Raw genomic sequence first — 21,620 nt, 5'->3', positions numbered from 1 at the left:
TGACTATTTTCAAGTCAGCGTATTTCCTAGCAGTTTAAAAATCTTTCCTCCATTTGGGTTTGCTTTGAGTCTTAGAGAAAGTTCAGTGTGTATGATGTACGGCTTGACCTTTCAATCTGTTTATTCTGTTTTAGTTATAGAGGGATATCGCGGCATCTTGTGGAATTGTGGGATACGTTTTCCAAAGGTGACCGATTACCTTGGCTGCCTATTATACTCTTTTTCTCACTAAGCATTTTGGGCAGCTTTCTCATTGGCTGGACATTCCACACATCTGTTGATGCTGCCTCCGTGGTCTCTGGGGACTCGTGGAAAGTGATACAGCAGTTTCTGTGGCCTTACACAGAACTTCGACACAATGGGCAGCCCCCTGTATAACTTACAGTTCCATTTCCCAGCCAAGTGGGCTCTGCGTTGCAACTCTCAGAATCCTCTTGATTGTCAGCTGAGTGGCTCGAAACGGAATGGGATTATGTTAAAACTAAAGTACGTTGTTTAAGATTTTAACCTTGACAAATTATGGTACACAGGAAAGTATTAAATAGTGGACAAAACACTTTTCTGGATTGTCTATACATTTGGAAAATCTTTTTTTATGATACAAGAGGTGATTTTACAATAGCTGTTCAACTCTAATTTTTTGCCTGTTAAAGGCAAATTTGGTCACTAAAACAGGTAGAGTATTTGGCTGTTCTTCATGTGAAGTTCCCAATCGTTGAGTTTTTTAAATGGATAAATATTAATGTAAAAAGCAGCAAGATTAACATGTCTATAAAGTTAATAAGTTTAGATGTACTTGTGTAAATCATACTCAATAAAGTCTTCAGTTAACCTGCACTGTGTGTGTGAGCAGCTTCGTGGCCTCTAGAATTTCTTGCACGGAACCAAGAAAGAGATGGTCAGCATTTAGAATCCTGTCCTTTGCGGCATCACTGGCTAAGCCCCTCATCATGTGGTACAAGTTAGAGTAAAAATCAGTATTTTCAGCTATTTCATTTGACAACTCTTCATTGGATTCCTTCATCTTCAGTTTGTGACACCTCTCTGGGCGTAACATGTACAGAGACCAGTCATCCTCTGATATCATCCCGCCAGATAAACTTTCACAAGCCTGTGATTCAACAGAGGAAAGTGCAGGTACTGCTTTATAAATTCATCTGAGCTAAGACAGTAACAGTTTTTCCAGCACAGATTACATACTTCAAATAACCATCACAAAACTCTGCATAGAAAGTTCAAATGAAAGTTTGCTTCATAGTTTATTTCTATTCTCCCTTGCTAGTTCAAATGACAATCTAAAATACATACTTAAGGGCCACAAATTTGCTTCTTATTAAATGCAATATGTATTTATGGTTCTCCGATACAAGTTCTAGATTACCTATCTAATTTATTTAATATTATCTATTAAGCTCAATGTAAAGTGGTAGACTTAAATCTCCTCCCTTAATATTATGCTGACATACTGGCTTTATTTATTTTTGAGGATAGTGGGTGCATTGGCAACCTGACCATGGCCTAGGGATCTGAGAAAGAAGCTCTACACATTTTAATTGCTGTGTCAAATTTAAATAAAGCCTGTTTTGCTCCACAAGCAGTATGGGCATCCGTGCCAAAACAGCACTGTTTTGATCATCCTAAGATAGCAATGAAGTCATCAGGCAATGAAATTTTAATGGTGAAACAGTTTTTGCCTGTGTGTAATGGAAAACTGAGCTATTTAGATGATTGGTGTCTATCGAATGGTGTCAGAAGGGAATGGAGAAACCTCAAACCAATAAGTGGACTCAACCTGACTGAAATTCCACACCCTAACTCCTTTTCTTACTAGGTCAAGGATCGGTGAAAGCAAGATATTCAAAAAATGAATACACAAATTAAAATTTGCTAAATATTCTATTTAATGGTGGGAGAGTGATAAATGTTTATTGTCAGATTTTATTTTACAGTGTATCTTTTTAATGAATGACTGTCTTTCTGTCCTTTACATTGGCTTCATGTAAAAATATTTATTTGATGACACAGAACTGCCTTGGAATGTCTTACTGCATTAAATGTGCTATATAAGTGCAAGTTATTGTTGTATTTACCTGAAGCAATATTTCTTCAGGTTCAGAGTGTATGTTCCATTTACTGGATCTAAAAGCTATTGCAGAGCTCACCAGGGCCATCTGCGCATATGTGTTCTGTGCCATCTCCTTGTTCTGTGTACAAAACACATTTTTAAGTATGATCAGCCGAGACATGTTACTTGAAGTAAAAATGCAATTGTTGTTACTCCTCTTCAACCATTAACAAGCTCAGTATTTTGCTTCACTTAGAACTTTACCCTCACCTCCACTTCTATCATTCCCTTCTTGCTAGATTTCTATGATCTCTTCTAGAATAAACAGTAAATTTTTTTGGTTCCATCTGCCAGCTTCTGCCCCCATGACTGTAAAAGGTCTGTCCTTCCTATTACAGCTCAAACACTTCTCCATGCTTGTCACTTTAATCTTGATCTCTTGTAAATTGTCTTCCATTTTCCACCCCAACTCCAATGTGACAAAGGTTACTAATCACAACCAATTTGATACTATCTGGACAACAAAGATACCTACGTCGGACTCCTGCTCGTTGACTACAGCTCTGCCTTCAACACCATTGTCCCTTCCAGATTGATCTCAAAACTGCGTGATCTTGGTTTTGGCTCTGCTCTCTGCAATTGGATCCTCAGCTTTCTGATCTACAGACTGCAATCAGTGAGGATAGGTAACTGTACCTCCTCCACAATAACACTCAACACTGGAACACACCCCCCCCCCCAAACAACCCCCCACCCGACCCCCCCCCCCCCCCCCCAAGCGTTCAGACCCCTACTGTACTCCCCGTACACCTACGACTGTGTTGCCAAATTCGGAATGAACGCCATCTACAAGTGATCTGATAAAACCATCGTAGCGGGATGGATATCTAACGATGATGAATCGAAATACAGAAGGAAGATAGAGGGCTTGATGACGTGATGCAATGAAAACAATCTGTCTCAACATTGGTAAAACTAAAGAACTAATCATCGACTTCAGAAAGAAAGGAGGAGAACACGACCCCACCCCCCCTCCTCCATCTACATCAACGGAACCGAGGTTGAGAGAGTGAAGAGCATCAAGTTCTCCAGAGTAACGGTAACAGATGACCTGTCCTGGACTTTCCACGTAACTGTGACAGTCAAGAAGGCACAACAATGTCGTCTCTTCCTCGGGCACCTCAGGAAATTTGGCATGTCCATTAGGACCTTCAACTTCTACAGATGCACCACTGAAAGCATATTGTCCAGATGCATAATGGCCTGGTATGGCAACTGCTCTGCCCAGAACCGTAAGAAACTGCAGAAGATGGTAAGCACAGCCCAGGCCATCACGGAAGCCAACTTTCCATCCATGGACTCTATTTACATGGCTCACTGCCCCAGAAAGGAGGCCAACATCATCAAAGAGACAGCACACTCCGGTAATGATCTCCTACAACCTCTTCCTTCGGAAGATACAGCAGCCTGAACACATGCACAAGCCGGTTCAGGAACAACTTCTTTCTGGCCGTTATCAGACTGTTAAATGGACTGTAGCCTCAAATAATGTAACCAGCACTGTAACCTGTGTGCATCAAAATCTTTTTTTGATCTGTACATCCTTTGCTTGCTGCAATTTGCCTGTACTGCTTGTAAACAAAGCTTTTCACTGTATTTTGGTACACATGACAATAAATCGAGCAAATCTAATCAAAGTTGCCCATCATGCAAAATCCTTGGCCTCTGTCTCTGCATTATAGATGCTATCAGTGTCTGTGCCACAATTGTGGAAGTCTATGCAATTAATCCCATTTATCTGCTCTTTCTACATAGTCCTGCAAGTTTTTCCTTTACAAATAAATCTCAAAATCTCTTTGAAAGTTTTATCTTTGAAAGATGGTGGAAGTATATTCCGATTGTGCTTTCCTTGTGATCCCCATCCCATCCCAAATGACATGTCACCGTACTGAACTGTTTTGAAGGATATTTGTGTTCCAGTCACATTTTATGGCATCCTGGAGTGTCATTAATATACAAAAGAACAATAAAATGCTGTTTAGTGTGCTGGCCAAAAACAAATGAACTCAGTATCTGATTGCTGTTATGGAACATAGGGGCCCATTAGGCTGCTCAAATTTGTTCTGGTATTCAACTGCATTACAGCTGATCAGTATCCCAATTCTGATCTTTGCTTCACATCTCTTAATATCTTTAATGCATCTAAAAACTATTAACTTCAGTTTTGAAGATTGAAATGGAGACCAGCATCAGCAAGTTTTAGGGGTAAAGTTGAATTGTATAATGCAGAGGGAGTCATTACATTTGAGGCGATGAGCCTGAAATCTAATGAACAAGTGCTGTACAGTGGGATTACTGTAGCTAGGCCAGTGCGGGCTCAATAGGCTGAAGACTCTATGACTCGAAATTCAAAAGGAGGATGCTTGAGAATTGTTGTGGTAGAAAAAAAAATCAATGAATGCTTTTTTATGCTAAACAAATAACAGCAGAGATGGTTGACAAAAATGTTTGTGACTTCAACTTGGTAACTGGCAGTTTCCAGAGTTAAAGGGTAAATTTAAACTTCTCTCAATTGTGAACAAATTGCTCAAAGAGGGTGTTGAATTGGACAAGATCCTCCTAAGTGCCTTCAATATGAAAAGGTAAATCCAAGCATTTCTCCTACCTGGAGTGGGGGGAGAAAGAGAGGGTGGAGGGCCTTTCTTTGCTTTTTTGGAGGGTGCAAGTTTTATTTTCAGTATAGAGCAGAGTGGAGATCTGGAAATATTCACTGCCTCTATATTTCAAAAGAAGACTGCCCAAAGTAACACAAACTTTACAATGCCTAGCTTCATCCTAATGTGTACAAATCCTTTTTAGTGAATATAATTAAGAAATATTATATCCTTGCACTAAATTATTTTAAACTATTAGGTACCAACATATCAGCTCCTTGCAGTTTTCCCTCAAAACAACTTTACTGATTGTTATTTTAATTAAAAAGGAGATATAATGGCTAATGGTAGCCTCCAGGATATTGATTTGGTGAATAGAGGATCTTGTAGCTGATATCTTTATCTTGATTCGCTGTAATTTCAGTCTCTATCGCTTGTCTATTGAGGTCAGTTTCATCCCAACATAGCCCAGGGATTCATCTACATATTCATTAAACCATATCTCTATATTTTCTGCAAGTACATTTGCAGTTTGCAACATTATTAACAAAATATTTTTGTAACCTCACTGACTGAAAGCATTTAACTGAAATCCTCTGTAATGGATCCAACTGCATCTAAAAAAGTTTGTTGCTGTTTCACCGCATGAACCCTGATGCCTAGCATTTCACTATCAGCATCTTCATCTGACTACTTGCAGCTTTAAATATTCAAAGTTTTTTTTTTTAATAGCTGTGTTTCCAAAACTTCTTCCCACTAGCACCACCATTTTGAAACCACAAGCTTTCATAGCACTGCTCCTTTGTCAGGTGAAGTGACTTTGGACCACATTCTTCTAAATCCTTCCTATTCATATACCAATCCAGATGCCTTTTAAATGTTATAATTACGTCAGCTTCCACCACTTCCTCTGGTGGCTCATTCACCCCCTGCATGAAAACGTTGCCCCTTAGGTCCCTTTTAAATCTTTCCTCTCTCACCTTAAACCTATGCCTTTGGTTATAAACTCCATGCCAGAAAAGACTTTGGCTATTCACTTACATATGTGCCTCATGAGTTATAAACTTCTATAAGGTCATCCCTCAGTCTCTGACAGTCCAGGGAATGCAACCTCTGCCTATAGCTCATAACCCTCCAACCCTGGCAACATCCTTGTAAATCGTTTCCGAACCCTTTCAAGTTTCAGAACATCCTTCCTATAGCAGGGAGAGCAGAATTATTTCTCAGAATGATCTCCAGGAAAAATGTTCAATCCTGCATTTATCATTGAAATGATTAGAGTTGAAGCAGTCATCCACTTCCCTCTTAAGTGAGAGAACTGAAGACAGTATTGTGTGATAGTAATTCTGAACAGGTTGATAAAAGCACTTTTATGGCAAGATAGATGTTTATATGTACAGATTGGATGAACATACAATTCCTGAATCATGTTGGAACAATGTAGCGATTTAACAATGTTTCTATTGTAGTCTTGAGAGCCGCAGCAGCTATTGAATCTAGTTCCTATCACTGGGTCATAAGCAACATTTAGCAGTACTTAGGCAGGGCACTCTTAACCATTGTAAAAGTTGGCATCTTAAATTTCTGTGGAGTACAGTTTGGCTGCTCAGGGATTTGAGACTATGCTGTGATTGTGGGATTCAGCTGTTTTTGTAGTCTTTGGAAAACAATTTCAGGGCTTCTGACGTCATTTTAAATTGGTATTTGCTGTATAGGTATGCTTACACAATTTCAAAGAATTATGCTTTGCATAGCAAAAAATAATTGTTTTAGCAGGAGTGACATTTTGCATTTGACCAACAACGATGTGAAACTTAGAATGCAGTACCTCCCTCCAGTTCTGTAGATTTGCAGGCTTGAAAATATTGCTCCTGACAATTTTCAAGATAGATGCTGAGAGTATTTCAGTAGACATTGTTATTTTTGGCTTCAAATTGTACTATATTACCTGACTGAGTGCAACAGCTGTTAATATTCTTTTTTAAAAAAACTACTCACCTTTTCAATTATCTTAACATATTTCTCAGAATGAACTCCAGGAAAAATGTTCAATCCTGCATTTATCATTGAAACGATTAGAGTTGAAGCAGTCATCCACTTCCCTCTTAAGTGAGAGAGATTGTCTTCCACTGGAACAGGACATAGTTGGCACAGGTCCTGTGGGGTTTTTAAAAAAAAACCAAACTGAAACAGTCACTAGGCACAATCATTAAGGCAATTTCAGCATATGCAAATCCTGGGCTTTTTGACGTTATGTTTGCCAAACAGTGAGCCAGTCAAGCACTGACTCCAAAACAGCGGATATATTTCTCCTCTCCTGTCATTTTCAGTTTTTATTCCAATCAGCAGGTCCAGCAGTATCTACACAGTTAATCAATCTGGGTAGATGAGCCTTCACTAGAACTTCAAGTTGTTAGAAGTGAATAGCTTTTAAATAAGGACAGAGCTGGGAAAAGTGGGCTAGAAAGTGATCTGTGACAGGATAGGAGCAATTACGTCGTGAAACTGATAAGGTATGAGGCAAGCATTAGAAATAAAGATGGGTTGGAGGAGGTGCAAATAGCTGCAGCAGAATCCCAGAGTAGGGAAATGTGGAGAATCTGGCAAAAGAATCATCCCATAGCATAAGAATGTGAACTCTAGCTTGGAGCAACTGCAGCAGTCAGGAAGCAATCAAGATTCCCATCTCATGTACTAATCTGCATCTACTCAGTTCCCAGTGGCATCCATCATCCATCTATTTGTAGCATCTCCTGTCTAAGAGAAAGTAGGAGAGTTGATGGATTGCATATGCTATTTCAAATCTGGCAACTCTTTTGTACCTCATTGCTTAACCTACTAACTTCCTGCAAGGATTTTTGCATTACAACAGTTGGATCATGTTTCTGTGCTATATGACCTTATGAACAGGCCATTCAGCCTATTGTGCCTATGTTGGTTGTTTTATTGCATCTTCCACCAGTGAAATTATTCTGACAGTAACCCAAGTCAAGAGGAAAACAAATGAGGTTGAATATCTTAAGGAATTTCTCCTGATTGCCACTGTAACTCTGACTAAAGATCAATGGCAAGCTCACTCATCTATGTAATTATAGATTGAGGGTCTTCTGAAGTTACGGTGGCTGATTGGGTGAAACTGAGAAAATTTTCAGTACATATGACCAAACCCACCATATTGTGTTGATGGTATGCTCTTAAAGGGATGATCTTGTGCCATTAATGGAGGCACTCAGTTGTACTGTTGACTCTTGTGATGGTCCCTACTGCTGGGTCAGGAAGCCTGAGTTCAAATCCCGCTTGCTCCAAAGGTAGGTAATAACAACTCTGAACAGGTTGATTAGAAAATTTCTATTCTATAAAAGTTCCCACCAATGAAAAGTACATCTTAAAATTTGCAGGCAGGCTTATGATCCAAAATAGGCTGTACAAATTTAATGCATCATGTCTTTTCTAAACGTTAAAAATTATATTCAAATTCAATGAGGCCAGGAAGTAGCAATCAACACTCGAAGGCAAAATACAGCAGATGCTAGAAATTATAAGCAGCAACCTGGACTCTAGCAGATTAAAAAAAAGCAGAGAGGAACTATGAGGGACAAAAATACTAAGAGCTCCTCACTTATGCAAAAACAGAATTAAAATGGCAGATAGCCTTATGTTATCCTGATACAAATCACATAAATGAACTTTCTTCCTCTTTCATAATGATCTATTTTGCATAATGCTGGAAACTGGCATCTTTTCACCCTTTTCTTTTTGTTTCAGGCAGCTGAATGCAGCTTGGAAATGGGTTAACATGCCCAATTCAAATGTAAAGGTAAAACTATACAGGCTGAATTTTCCCATTTACAGTACAAGTGGGATGCTACTCCTGCTCGGATGGAATTTCACATTGGCCCTGAGTCCCAGAACCTCCCTGAGCTGCCTCGTGGATGTGACCTCTGTGTCCACCGCATGGCATGGAGATGTTTTCTCTGCAGGCTCCTGATGCAAACCATCCACTTCTACATCTTTACTCACCAACTGGACATGCCTTCATGTTCTGTTTTACTGCCAGACAGAGGGGTCCCCACTGGAGGGTTGGCTACACTTTCCATCAGAGGCATGGACTGGAGGTTGCTGCATGCAGTCATCCTGTAACTAGGATGGTACATGGAGTCCTGATCTAAACATTTATTTTGCAGTACTTTGGGATCCATGGATTGTGTATGTATTGGTTGTAGACAATTGCACCCCCTTTTTACTTTTGAAAAATCTTTGTTGGGCTTTTTGCTGCATTTCAGCCCCATGCTCCTGATCTTTGGGCATCCAGTGCAAAGGGGTATGGGCGAATCGGAGGAGCTTGTCATGGGTTTGCACCTGGGCTGACCAAGTTGACCATTAACAGGTTCAGACAGTGGGCTGTGGAGGGGGCCAGAGTTGCTGACTCTGTCCCTTTTCTGCAGCTTTGATCATTCCTGGGTACCCTTGGAGAGGGAGCATGAGGTGTCCACCACTACTCTCAAATGTTTCAGAGAAAGGTGGACACAGCAGGGGGTGGAGTGCCTCATCTCCCCTTCCAACACCACCTTGATTTTGCCCCCTTCCTCTATCTTTCTCTTTGCCTAGCTCTCCTTAGCTTTAGTTGTCCACATTGCCCTTGCCAGGCATTGCACGTAATTTGATTAATTGAAAACACAGGCGATTTGTTGGTGGAGATAATAGCTGAAAAGTACCACAGGAGACGTTGGGATAAAAGTCATTCGATTGTGTGTGATAACAACTCCAGAGAAGAAAAAAATAGTTACAAGTGAGATGGTGAGTGAGTTCTGTAGAGTCATTTTCGCATGCAATCTTCTGTTTTTCACCTCATTAATAATGCAACCAAACTTTTGTGCATGTTTCTCAGGGAATCATATGGTGAGGGTAGGGAGGCAGAAACATTTGCCACTGCTGGGACCTTCCTTCTTCCACATCTTGCAGCTTTATTTAAAGACACACCACTTCAGCCACTGCAAACCAGGAACTACTACTCAAATGGTAGTGCTCAGCCTGAAAATGCCTCAGATGAAAGGCAAGCTAGTTCCCTGCTTCCAGGACTGGGATCTGGAGATGCTAGAAGATGGGTTGGTGTAGAGGAGGGCGCTTTCTTTTTCTGGCTGTTTGCCAAAGGAGGCCAAAGCACTATACCCAGTCAACTGCAATAGAAATAGCCATACAATGACGTGTCCACCCCCTGTCTGACTGCTAGATAATTGTTCAGCGCTCCCATTGTCATAAATTGTCAGCCTTTATCTCCAAATGCTAAACCAGAGGCTGGCAGCCTTTAACCAACTTGGTGTACCTTAACAAAGCAATGTGAAGCAGACAGACACTGACACTAAAGTGAGTGAAGTGAAGTAAGTACTAAAGTATGTGAGCACTAAGCAGGCTGAGAACCATATGATGGACATGTTCTTGTCAGCACAATGCATGAGATGAGTGGCTGGCTCTGCACGGGCCCAGGACACTGCAGAGATATTCCAGAGCTAAAATGACTGACTTCCAATAACCACCACTATCTTCCTATGTGCCAAGTATGACACCAACCAGCAGAGAGTTTTCCCCTAACTGCTATTGATTCTAGTTTTGCTAAGGGCCCTTGATACTCAGTCAAATGTTGTTTCCATGGAACCCGTATCGTGTGGAAACAGGCCCTTCAGCCCAACAAGTCCACACCGACCCCCAGAGCATCCCACCGAGACCTATTCCCCAAACCTACCTAATCTACACATCCCTGGACACTATGGGCAATTTAGCATAGCCAATCCACCTAACCAGCACATCTTTGGACTGTGGGAGGAAACCAGAGCACCCGGAGAAAACCCACACAGACACAGGGAGAACATACAAACTCCAAACAGACAGTCGCCCAAGGCTGGTATCGAATCCGGGCGCCTGGCACTGTGAGACAGCAGTGCTAACCACTGAGCCACCGTCCACCCTTGATCTCAAGGGCAGTCACACTTCCCTCACTTCTCGAACTCGACTGTCTTGCCCATGCTTAGAACAAGGCTGTAATGAGGTCAGGAACTGAGTGGCCCTGACGGAACCCAAACTGAGCATCAGTGAACAGGTTATTGCTAAGCCAGTGCTGTTTCATGGCATTGTTGGTGACACCTTCCATCACTTCACCGATGATCAAAAGTAGGGTTGGTAATTGGCTGGGTTGATTGTCCTCCTCTTTGAACACAGGACATACCTAGACAATTTTCCACATTGACGGGTAGATGCGGATGGTATAACTGTACTGGAACAGCTTGGCCAAGGGCATGGCACAATTTGAAGTACAAGTCTTCAGTACTATGGCCAGAATATTGTGAGGGCCTTTGCTGAATCCAGCATCTTCAGCTATTTCAAATTTGACTGAAGACTGGCACCTGTGATGTTGGGGACCTCTGAAAGAAGCTGAGATGGATCATCTACTCCACATTTTTGGGTGAAGACAGCTGGAAGTGTATTCAGAGGCAACATTCAGGACTTCCAATCCAAATCTCACCCAACTGTATACCACTATGCTGTCATCTCTGCTGGGTCCGTCCTACTATTAGGACAAGTGATGTTAATGTCTAGGACATTGTCTGCAAGGTACAGCCCTGTTGTTTGATTAGTCTGTTAGATTGCTCACTCTATTTTGGCTCTAGCCCGAGATGTTAGTTGTCGTTTCCATTACATAAGTTGATGCTAGGTGGTCCAGTTGGTTTCATTCCTTTGAGACCTTTTACCAGTATTGATACAACTGAATGACTTGCTAGGCCACTTCAGAGGGCAGTTAAGATGAAAGCATATTATTGCTGTGGGTCTGACGCTACATGAGTGAACGAAATCTGTCAAAATGATTTGGCCTTCAAGAGGATGGAATGAAGTAATTTTTTTTGTTTAACGACAATAGTTTTATGGTCATGGTTTCATAGTCATGGTTACACTTTCAATTCCAGATTTTTTTCTTGAATTCAAATGCCAATTGCCGTGATGGTATTCAAACCTGGGTTCCCAGAGTATTATCTGGAGCCTCAATTATAAGTCCAGTGACAGTATCACTATGCCATTTACCTCCCTGCAACTTGCAAGTCTGCAATTTGAAATGTTGTCTTAGACAGAAAAAAACAACTGGTTAGTAATTCTGCCAGCTGCAATGAGATTTGTTTCTGTTACTAATGTATGAGATGTGGAAGCATTGCTACTATTTAAATATATGATAGATGCTCTTCAATATTCACTGTTTGTTTTCTCATCTGCAGAAGGCTGCTGCCAATGATTTTACTAAAGGATGACATATGAAGGAAAGAAAACATGGTATCAGTCAGCTGTTATTTATGCACTGATAGTGAATATATTGCAAGTAGCTGTGTAATACCCATAGTTAACCATGTGCTATTTAAAATTTATGCATTCAAATATTAATGCTACAATTGAGCTCAATGTGTGCATATGCTTACAATAAATAATATTGAGCTAGGCTACATTTTCATGTTGTGGATTTTGTTAAAATAATTTTTTAACTACAAATTATCATGTATATTGTTCGAAAAAGCACAACTCCCTTAGTTCCTTAAAATTAGTTTGTGACTGTTCGGGTGTGGCTGACTTCCTCAATTCACTGAGATTGTTATTCAAGAATAAGTAGTGAGAAGTTCTGAAAAGAGATTTGACAAGGAGAAATGGAGAAAGATGAATCAAATTGGGTTAAAAGTAGGTTATATGAGAAGAGTAGGTGGTCCTGGACATATTGTGAAGAACATGTAATTTTTTTAAAAGGTGTGCATTTCTTAAATTCGGAGAAGACTTTCAGATGAGTGTCATTTAAATTGTAGGATTTCTTTTCGCAGAAAACGTCTTTCCACAAACACAACCATACTTTCAGGGTAAAGTGTACCATCACAATCTACTGATAAAACATCACATTTCTGTAACAGCACTTTTTACAATGACTTTTAATTGAAACCTAATTAAAAGGATTTGCATTGCATAAAACTGGAAGACAAAAATATTTCAGTGATGGAAAAGTTTCAAAAATATTAATAGGTAAAGGAGAAATGGTTCTGGAGATGGGTTTCATTTTATATGTAATGAAGTATGAAACATTGAATGGTAATATCAATAGGGATCAACTTACAGACTCTTACAGATAAACCAAAAATAAATTGCACCTTTCACATGTATTAAGTATTCCAGCTGTAATCTATGCCTGTTCAAGAACTGAAACTGTTCTATATCCTGTCAAAAATCAACCTCCTCCTCACTGATAACCCATCATTAACCCAGCCCCCCCATTATGGAAAAGGAAAATTCAAGCACTATTCCCAAACACTACTGTCAGTTTGACATAATGCCTTTAAAAGTCACCACCCCACACAGAAAAAGTACTTCAACTATTTGTACATTAATTCCCTTAAGTCTTGCATGCTGATATACATATTTCAAGCTAGTTCTTGTTACAATTTTTCAGTCATATTTCTACCATCAGTAATCCTGCTGTGTCCATTTTATTGTGATATTTGTTGATTTGCTGCTGTATTACTTTACTTCAACCAACAAGCCGGAACTATATAAATCAAAAACAGAATGCTGCTGGAAATATATCATTGAGTAATTTCTATAGCTATGCAAGTTATTAAAATGAGTAATGCAGATTAGTAAAGCTATTTTAAAAGATACAGATTATCAAGGTTTAAATTGTAGAGTGTTAGAAATGAAAAGCAGGGAGCTTAGAACATTGAACATTGAACATTGAACATAGAACATAGAACGGTACAGCACAGTATAGGCCCTTTGGCCCACGACGTTGTGCCAAACTTTTACCCTTATCCTAACGTCTATCTAACCTCCACCCCTACCTTATACTATCATCCCTATGCCTATCTAATAGTCACTTAAATGCCCCTAATGAGGCCGACTCTACTGACCTCTCCGGCAATACATTCCATGCCCTTACCACTCTCTGAGTAAAGAACCTACCTCTAACATCTCCCCTATATCTACCTCCACTCACTTTAAAACTATGCCCCCATGTAATAGCTACCTCCACCCTAGGAAAAAATCTCTAGCTGTCCACTCTATCTATACCTCTGATCATTGATCCAGCTTATGCTAAAGTTGTATAGAATTTTGTTCTTACCACACTTAGAATAAACAGTACTGGTGTCAATATTACAATAAGGATACAAAGGCACTGAGGGTGCAAAATATATTTACAAGGAAAATAACAAATATCAGATCTAAAAATATATCAAGAAAGATAGAACATCTTGAAGCTCTTTTCTCTAAGAAAGGAAGGAAGGCCTGATAGAGGTCTGTAAAATTATGTAGGGTTTGACATAGTACAAATAAAAAAGATATTTCCACTTGTGCAGAGAAGTTAGTAATCATAAATATAAGATGAATATTAATAAACCCAACAGAAAGTTTAGGAGAACCTGAAGAATAGTTAGGAGATGGAACTCATTACCACAGTGAGAATAAAGGAAGCATACATGAATTTAAGATCAAGCTAGATAAGCAATCTGTATGATAAATAATGTTTAGCTTCTTTTCTTTTGGAGAACTATGAATGCTCCTCCTGGGCCTACAAAAATAAAAATGTCTCCTGATCTTATCAGACCATTTCCCCAATCCACTGGAAGATTGGGCTATTAAACAATTTAGTGGAGTAGCAAACAGATATTATTACATCACTCAACTGGTTAGTTGCCTCAGAGCTACTGGTTTCACACTGTAGCATGCAGCTGACAGCCAGGGCCCGCAATGACTTGACCTTCACAATAGTCAAAATGAGTGGTAACAGCAGTGTACACCAACCACTTACTGTCCTGATGTGTGTCAAAAATTTAGAATTGTCCACTGGGAAGCAACAGAGACACACTTCATTCACAATCTCAAATTGATAAATCTTCATGTTCCTCTGACAGAGTTTTACAAACCCCAGGTTCTGCAACCCTCTGCTACGATGTGCATTTATGCTACAAAATGTTAAGAGTGGACAAAGCCCAAAACTGCTCACATTGTTGTACAATGCAATCAAATGCTTCACTAACGTAATTAAACATCAATCTACTGGTGTATTCCATTAATATTTGTAGCTATGAAAGTATTACAAAATTAAACAACACTGTGGCAAAGGAATATAATGTTAAGAGTGTTTCGTGATAAGCTTATAGTAACTTAGACGTTAGCTGTGCTAAGTAACGGAGAGTCATGATTGAAGCTGTTCAAAGGTCAGCCGCAGTAAGGCTTTAAAATTACTTACTCTAACGATGAATTGCCCAACCTGGTGTGTTCTTAAAGACAATCAGGCAACCTATATAGTCATTTTTCTTGAAACAATAAGCACGGTTTACCAAATATAGTGAATGCAATACCACAACTTCTGAACTTTGAGGTTGTTGGCTTCGTACTGAAAAATAGCTCTTATTTAAATTGCAGCATAATCATAAAATGTACCTTCATTCGAATTTCCACTTTGGTAAAAGCAGCAAGAACAGTTAAAATAGCTTCATTTTCTGCCCCAGGTTTAAGTACCCAGGATTGGAAAGGCATATTGACATGATATCTCTGTGTCAGAGTGAAAATATTGAATGTGTCCATCTTAAAGGACAATATCTGTTCCCCTGGCTCAAATGTGATGCTGTGAATGCCATCTGTCCTCCAGTGTTTACCTAAAATGAAAAATAAATATATTACTCTGGGTTTGAACCTTCTTGTTACGGTGAAGTCACACCACCAGAGATGAAAGTGGAGCTGACCCTCTTTGATTGAAGATAGGTTTCAGATGGTATATTGCTGGCAACAGCCAATTAAACCACTACCCCAAGAACTGCCACCCAATCACCAGGTCAAGAGTGCCACCACTAACAGTGGCCATTGCTGAGACTGCACCTCCAGGAAAAGAATATGTCAATGGCAGAACTCAAGTCAGGAGAGTTGGGTTGGGGGGACACACCCTGGGAAACCATTTGGGGGTGGAGGAGGTGATTGTGATAAAGGCGGAACCTCTATCAATGGAGCTCACTGAGAAGCATGCAGCGGTTACCTATCTTTGCACAGTGTGGCAAACACTTAAATGTCCTCAAGGTGGGTGGTCATACTGCCCCAATTCCTATCATTGGCGCTATGATATAGTGGTGGGGAGATCTTGTACTCCCCACCTGATGGCTTCCCATGCTCTTTAGCCAGCATTCCCATTTCCCAGTCCAGCTCCAAAAGGCTGGGAATAATCACCTATTGTATTCATATGGAAAAGTGGCAAAGGAATCTCTGGTTATGGATTGCACCAGGGTGGCAAGCAGGAATTGTGGGAGGCAGGGATCGATTCTGCGTGAATGTTTGACAATGGACATGAGGTGCTGGGTGGCTTAATAAAAAATTGTAGTAATGAAGAAAGAATTACACAATGCTGACATACTGCATCCCCTCCCACCAAAAAACTGAAAAGATCTAATTGAAAAATGTTTTCTGGAAACATTGAACTCTCCGAGGGACAATTCAATGAGTACATAGCTTCACTCCAATAATATGACTACATTATGCAGATCAGGAATTAGTCCTGACCACAGCAAAGAAAATTGAGACTCTCTCCTCCAGGAAGGCCCACTCCAATTCACTCTGCTGGCAGGTTTGGATCTGACTCTAGATTTTACATTGCTTGGTGCATGGTATGATTTTTTTAAAAACTGATTTTTTTTAAAATTGTTCACCAAGTGAGTTTGATACCTCTTTGATCCCATCGAGCAGGTTTAGGCTGTTCAAAGAACAATGCTTTTGAAGGGAGTTTGAGTGTGATTCCTGCAGGTGGTGCATGACGGTTTTCACCTTCCTTTTCATCTGGGGTGGGACTGTCTTCCTTGGTTGACTCTGGTGGATAGGGAACAGATTCCAATCCTGTATCCTTCAACTAAAATGAATGTAACATGTTTATTCATTAGTAATAATGTTTATACTATTTGTAGCGTGCTTTTTAATATGAAACATTAAAGTACTAGAACTCAGTTGATGTATTATTATTCGGATCTTTTATACAATTATAACTGGAGGGCTGAAGTTTCCATGTGGTTTTCTGCTCACATTAGTGTAATCTGGGCAAAATCAATATTAAAAAAAATCAAGAAATTTGAAACCTAAGTGAATTATGCCCATAACCACTCAAGCTTTTGCAATCTTTGATGCGGTTCAAAGAACATTTAGCCTGAAACAGTGACCCAAAAAAATGACCACACTGTCAGATCAGTGTGGTAAACTTCCACCCATTCAGAAGGTGTGGAAAGGGACTAGTTAATCATGTTGCACCTAGAATTTCAGACACACAAACACCTGTGGCTCAACATTAACCCAGTGTTAATCAGCTGTAGCTGTAGTGACCAACAATCAATTGAAAGCTTGCTCAGGTCTGTCTCTCAAACTGAAGTTGCAATTACTTTAGATTACCATAATTTAGTTTAAATGAACTTAAATTCAGTAAACAGATCTATCCTTGGTATGACGTTCAGCTGTACTTCCACAGCTTCCTGGCTAAAGTTCATGAGCTGGAATGGCTCAGATGAAGCAAAGATCTGGTATGCGCATAAAATAATATTTTTTACAGAATGCTTTAAAAACAGATTGTCATATGACATATCATGTTTATCAAAAATACACAAACTTTAATTGTTTATGTGGTAAATGTTACGATGTTTCTTTATTACTGTTTTGTTTTTGTTGACAGCTAGGGTTTGGTTAATTGTCAAATGGGGCAGCCCAGTGGCTCAGTGGTTAGCACTGCAACCTCATAATGCCAGGGACCCAGGTTCAATTCCACCCTTGGGTGACTGTCTGTGTGGAGGTTGCACAGTCTCCCTGTGTCAGTGTGGGTTTCCTCTGGGTGCTCTGGTTTCCTCCCACACTCCAAAGATGTGCAGGGTAGCTGGATTGGCCATGCTAAATTGCTCATAGTGCCCAAGGATGTTTAGGTTAGATAAGGGAAATGCAGGGGTGGGGGAATGGGTCTGGATGGGATGCTGTTCAGAGGGGTGGTGTGGACTTGTTTGCTGTATGGCCTGTTTCTACAATGATTTCTAAGTGTTAAAATGAGGTTTTTTGAAAAATAGTTTGAGAAACACAGGCTTGGACTATCTGTTCAATTTTCTGAATTGAATGTCTGAAACTACGCAGCTCCAATCCGCTGATATATCCTCTTTGTGAGCAGAGCTGAATGCTGGGAAAAGCTGAGCTTACTATCAAGCATAGCAAAAATCAGAAACATTCTTTATTTAATGTATTTACAATTTCACTACACATGATACATCAAGATGATAAGTTCTCTCCTTCTCACCCCTGCCACTTCATTTCAAAATAAAACTATTTCTACTAGGTATCACAAAGGTAGATGTAACTACTGAGTACTCACCATGGACATGGATGAGAACCCGGAAGTACTACTAACTTATAATTTCAAATGCATTCATTAACAATGGCAGCTGATACAGTCTAAAATGACTGCTCATGTAAACAAAGTAGCTTTTGAGAGAGAGACAGGCCCATGGAATGTCACACCTATAGATGTGAAGGAAACCTCAAACAATAACTCTTCAAAGGTGGCAGAGGACAATCAAAACAGACTGGACTAAGACCTCTTGGGACTACAAAAGTAATGAGATGCTGACCCCTGTGTATTATGTCCCTAACTATGGACAGACACATTTTGTGTTTATCCTTTGAAGGGTACAGAAGGACAGGGCATAAAATGCCACTTTCAACTCTATTTGTGAGTTAATGGGACTGAACCTACTCATGTATGCCAGGAAGCTAAAGTACTCATCTGTATTAGCCTGGGTTTGAGTATCAGCATGCTGTAAAGGTCACTGTTAATGAATTATACCATTGTCATCCCTGTGTTGTAGGTAGATTCTCTCACTGAGTGCTAGCAGCCTCCGATTTAGTAATCCAGACAAAAGAAAAAGGATAACAAAAGGAATTTCTCACCCTGAATTCTGGAATTCAGTCATAGTTTAAAGAAATCAAACAACAGAATCTCAGCCAACCTGAAAAACTAAGAATCTTGAAATTAAGTGCTCAATTACCAATGCCAACGCTGTCAAAATCTCCACTATATTGACCAAAATGTTTAAACATCCACTCTTCACAAGCATTTCAGAGTCTGATCTGTACATTTTTTTTTAAACTCTCATCTTTTTAGGCCCACCTGCAATTTCTAATCCATGTGTTTTGCATTACTAATTATTATTGCATGTGAAAAGTAATGAACTAATTCTCTTTTTAACTCAGGAAAGCCTTGTTAAATTGACTCCTTTTAAAACACAAGTGCTTTTGAGTCAAGAACAACAAATTGGGGAACCTCATCCTGGATCTGGGCACAACAGCTTGCTGCATCTCTTGAAATAAAATCATTGTTTAAACAACATTTGGATGTTGTAATATAAAATTAGAGGTTTACCTGGACAATTCTCCACCCTTTAACAAACTTGGGCTGAGGTGGCAACTTCAGTATGTCAAAATAATATACTCCTCCCACTGGTGTGTACTGATTAAAGTCAACAATACTCGTATCGATTGCCTCAAATGATGTGTTTTCTAGATGGACAAAAATGTGAAATAAGTTGCAACAGACAACAGAATTCCTTTATCAGGCATTGCAAAAATATCATGTGGAAGGCTTAGTTTTGTCCCTTCTGAGCAAAGTGACTTTCTGATTCAAACCCAGCAAAGGTATCCATATGATGTAAATGTAAATAATTATTTTAATATTTCTCCTTGGGATATAGATGATTGCTGGCAATTCCTCAATTATTGCACATTTATAATTGCCATAACAACTCCGTGACTTAATAGGCTACCTCAAAGCACATTAAGAGTTAGCAACATAATGTAGGACTAGGGTCATGTCTGAGCAGATTGTGTGAGTAGAGGAGACAATATTCCCTCCCTAAAGTCATTAGTGATCCAGTAGTACTGCTATGACAACCCAGCAGCTTTCATTCATATTTCTCCCATTTTATCAGCCCAAAGGAACCAAAACTAATCAAATTCAATTTACAATTTGCTATGACGCTATTTGAACTGATGCCTCTAGGCTGCTAGTCTAACAGCATAACCCCGTTGATTGAAATAGCTCTCCATGAAGATTAACAATGTATCAATTTGCCACACACTAAGCCTATTAGGAAAATAAAGCAGAGTTGAAATAAAAACAGAAATTGCTGAAGGAATTCAGCAAGACTGGCAACATTTGTGGGGAGAGAAACTGAGTTAATGTTTTGATGCCAGATACTCTTCTTTGGAATAGAGACTTTTAAAAAGGGTTTTTAAAGTATTGCTTAATCCCAGGGAGTATTAAAATGCTTGAAAGTAAGAATTTTCAAAAAATGAACTATCTAATTCAATTGGAAGTTACTCCAGCAAAACCTATAATCACTCCAATCCTGATCATTCACCTTGTTATGCAACCCTTCCCAGCTCCCTCAAGTTTAGATGGCACTCAGTCGGCTGTAAAGTGCACACGACTGTTTAGCCGGCTTCATCAGTTCTAGCTAGACATCATAAAGTACATCAAGATTTCATTCTCCTCAGCTCAAACTACCCATTACCACAGGATCATCCGCCACCAACCAGTTCCATAAGTCTCAGCAGCAACCCTAAACTGCAGCTGATGATATGCCTCCAGCAAAATTGCCAGAGATGAAAATTGCCTGATGTCAAACTCCATGAGATTTCTCCTACTTCTATATTCAAGCTTGATCCAGAAAGACCTAGAAGATTCCATCACAAATACAGAGGTGCCAAATCTCTTGCTGAATTGTCATGACTTTCCATCTCCTATCTTCCTTTAAGATCCTCCCTAAAGTACTCCTTTGACTTAGACATTGAAATTCCCTTCTTCAGGTTGGCAAGAAAATGCTTTGGTATTCTTCTTTTCAATTTAAAGATGCCAAGTGAATTAGTAAGACAAGTTATTACTAGTGCTGGATGAAGTGTTTTGCTCAGATCTGATAACAGTTGCAGAATCTGATGTGCCATCAGAATCTGGACTACCAGTTTTTATTTGCACACAGATGATGACATTTAACTCAAATAAGTAGTTGTGCATCCTCAGTGTTGTATTGGTAATGATTCTGTTATTGCCATTTACAGCTCCCCTAGACTTGTCTTTTGAATCATTACTTGTCCTACTACTGCCTTACAGAATCATACTTTCAGTCATTTAAATCACTCCTACCAATTACCTTACCATGGGCCTTCTTTTAGTTTCCCCTTTCACCCTCTTCAACCCCACTGCCTTTCCCTGTCACTGCACTTATTTAAAACGTAATTTGTCTCTTTACCATAGAAACAAACCATCCAGAAATCAATAAAATGGTGCCATTGTAGTTACCTGAACAGATGACCATCTGTTCACATTTTAAAATGCTCAGCAGATGAACATTCAAGCACGCTAGGCACGTGTTCAGGTACTCCAAAGGCTCAATAGATGTCTGACCTTAAATCAATATAAAATTATCAAAGCACAGGGTCCAGATGATACACTAATACCTAATTCTCAATACTTTTGAATACAGACGAGAACTTTATCCACTTTAGAAAGTATTCTAACATATCTGAACATAATTCAGGTGAATGATGATTATTTGCCTTTAGGAACAGAGACATCCCTATCATATAGTATCTAATTGTAGCATATAAAGTTGAGAACACTTTCAAAAGGTCCTTGACTCCATAACAGGGCTCCCCCTCCAGATTCAGAAGCTCACTGACTTCATAGAATCATTGAATCCCTACAGTGCAGATTGAGGCCATTCAGCCCATCTAGCCTACACCGATTCTCCAAAGAGCATCCCACCCAGACCTATACACCCCTACCCTACGTTTATCATGGCTAATCCACCTAGCTTACACAT

General features: G+C 39.6%; 2 protein-coding genes across 6 annotated transcripts in view; one reads left to right on the top strand and one right to left on the bottom strand.

Moving 5' to 3' along the window:
- irag2 (lymphoid-restricted membrane protein) overlaps positions 1-837 on the top strand; it is a 156,201-nt gene extending 155,364 nt beyond the window's left edge. For all 4 annotated transcript variants that reach the window (XM_048610272.1, XM_048610271.1, XM_048610269.1 and 1 more), the window contains exon 40: positions 135-837. In XM_048610272.1, coding sequence (XP_048466229.1) covers positions 135-378 — 244 coding nt within the window. In that variant the 3' untranslated portion in view covers positions 379-837. The remainder of the gene's footprint in view (positions 1-134) is intronic.
- The window catches only part of dnai7 (dynein axonemal intermediate chain 7), an 82,139-nt gene continuing 61,096 nt past the window's right edge, over positions 578-21,620 (bottom strand). For both annotated transcript variants that reach the window (XM_048610273.1, XM_048610274.1), the window contains exons 10-15: positions 19,163-19,299; positions 16,447-16,627; positions 15,178-15,392; positions 6,718-6,876; positions 2,091-2,204; positions 578-1,111 (exon numbers count right to left, since the gene is read on the bottom strand). In XM_048610273.1, coding sequence (XP_048466230.1) covers positions 824-1,111; positions 2,091-2,204; positions 6,718-6,876; positions 15,178-15,392; positions 16,447-16,627; positions 19,163-19,299 — 1,094 coding nt within the window. In that variant the 3' untranslated portion in view covers positions 578-823. The remainder of the gene's footprint in view (positions 1,112-2,090; positions 2,205-6,717; positions 6,877-15,177; positions 15,393-16,446; positions 16,628-19,162; positions 19,300-21,620) is intronic.

Source organism: Rhincodon typus, chromosome 22 (genome assembly GCF_021869965.1).
Source record: "Rhincodon typus isolate 14 chromosome 22, sRhiTyp1.1, whole genome shotgun sequence".
In the NCBI taxonomy this organism is placed as follows: domain Eukaryota; kingdom Metazoa; phylum Chordata; class Chondrichthyes; order Orectolobiformes; family Rhincodontidae; genus Rhincodon; species Rhincodon typus.
This window is presented reverse-complemented; position numbering and strand designations above follow the sequence as displayed.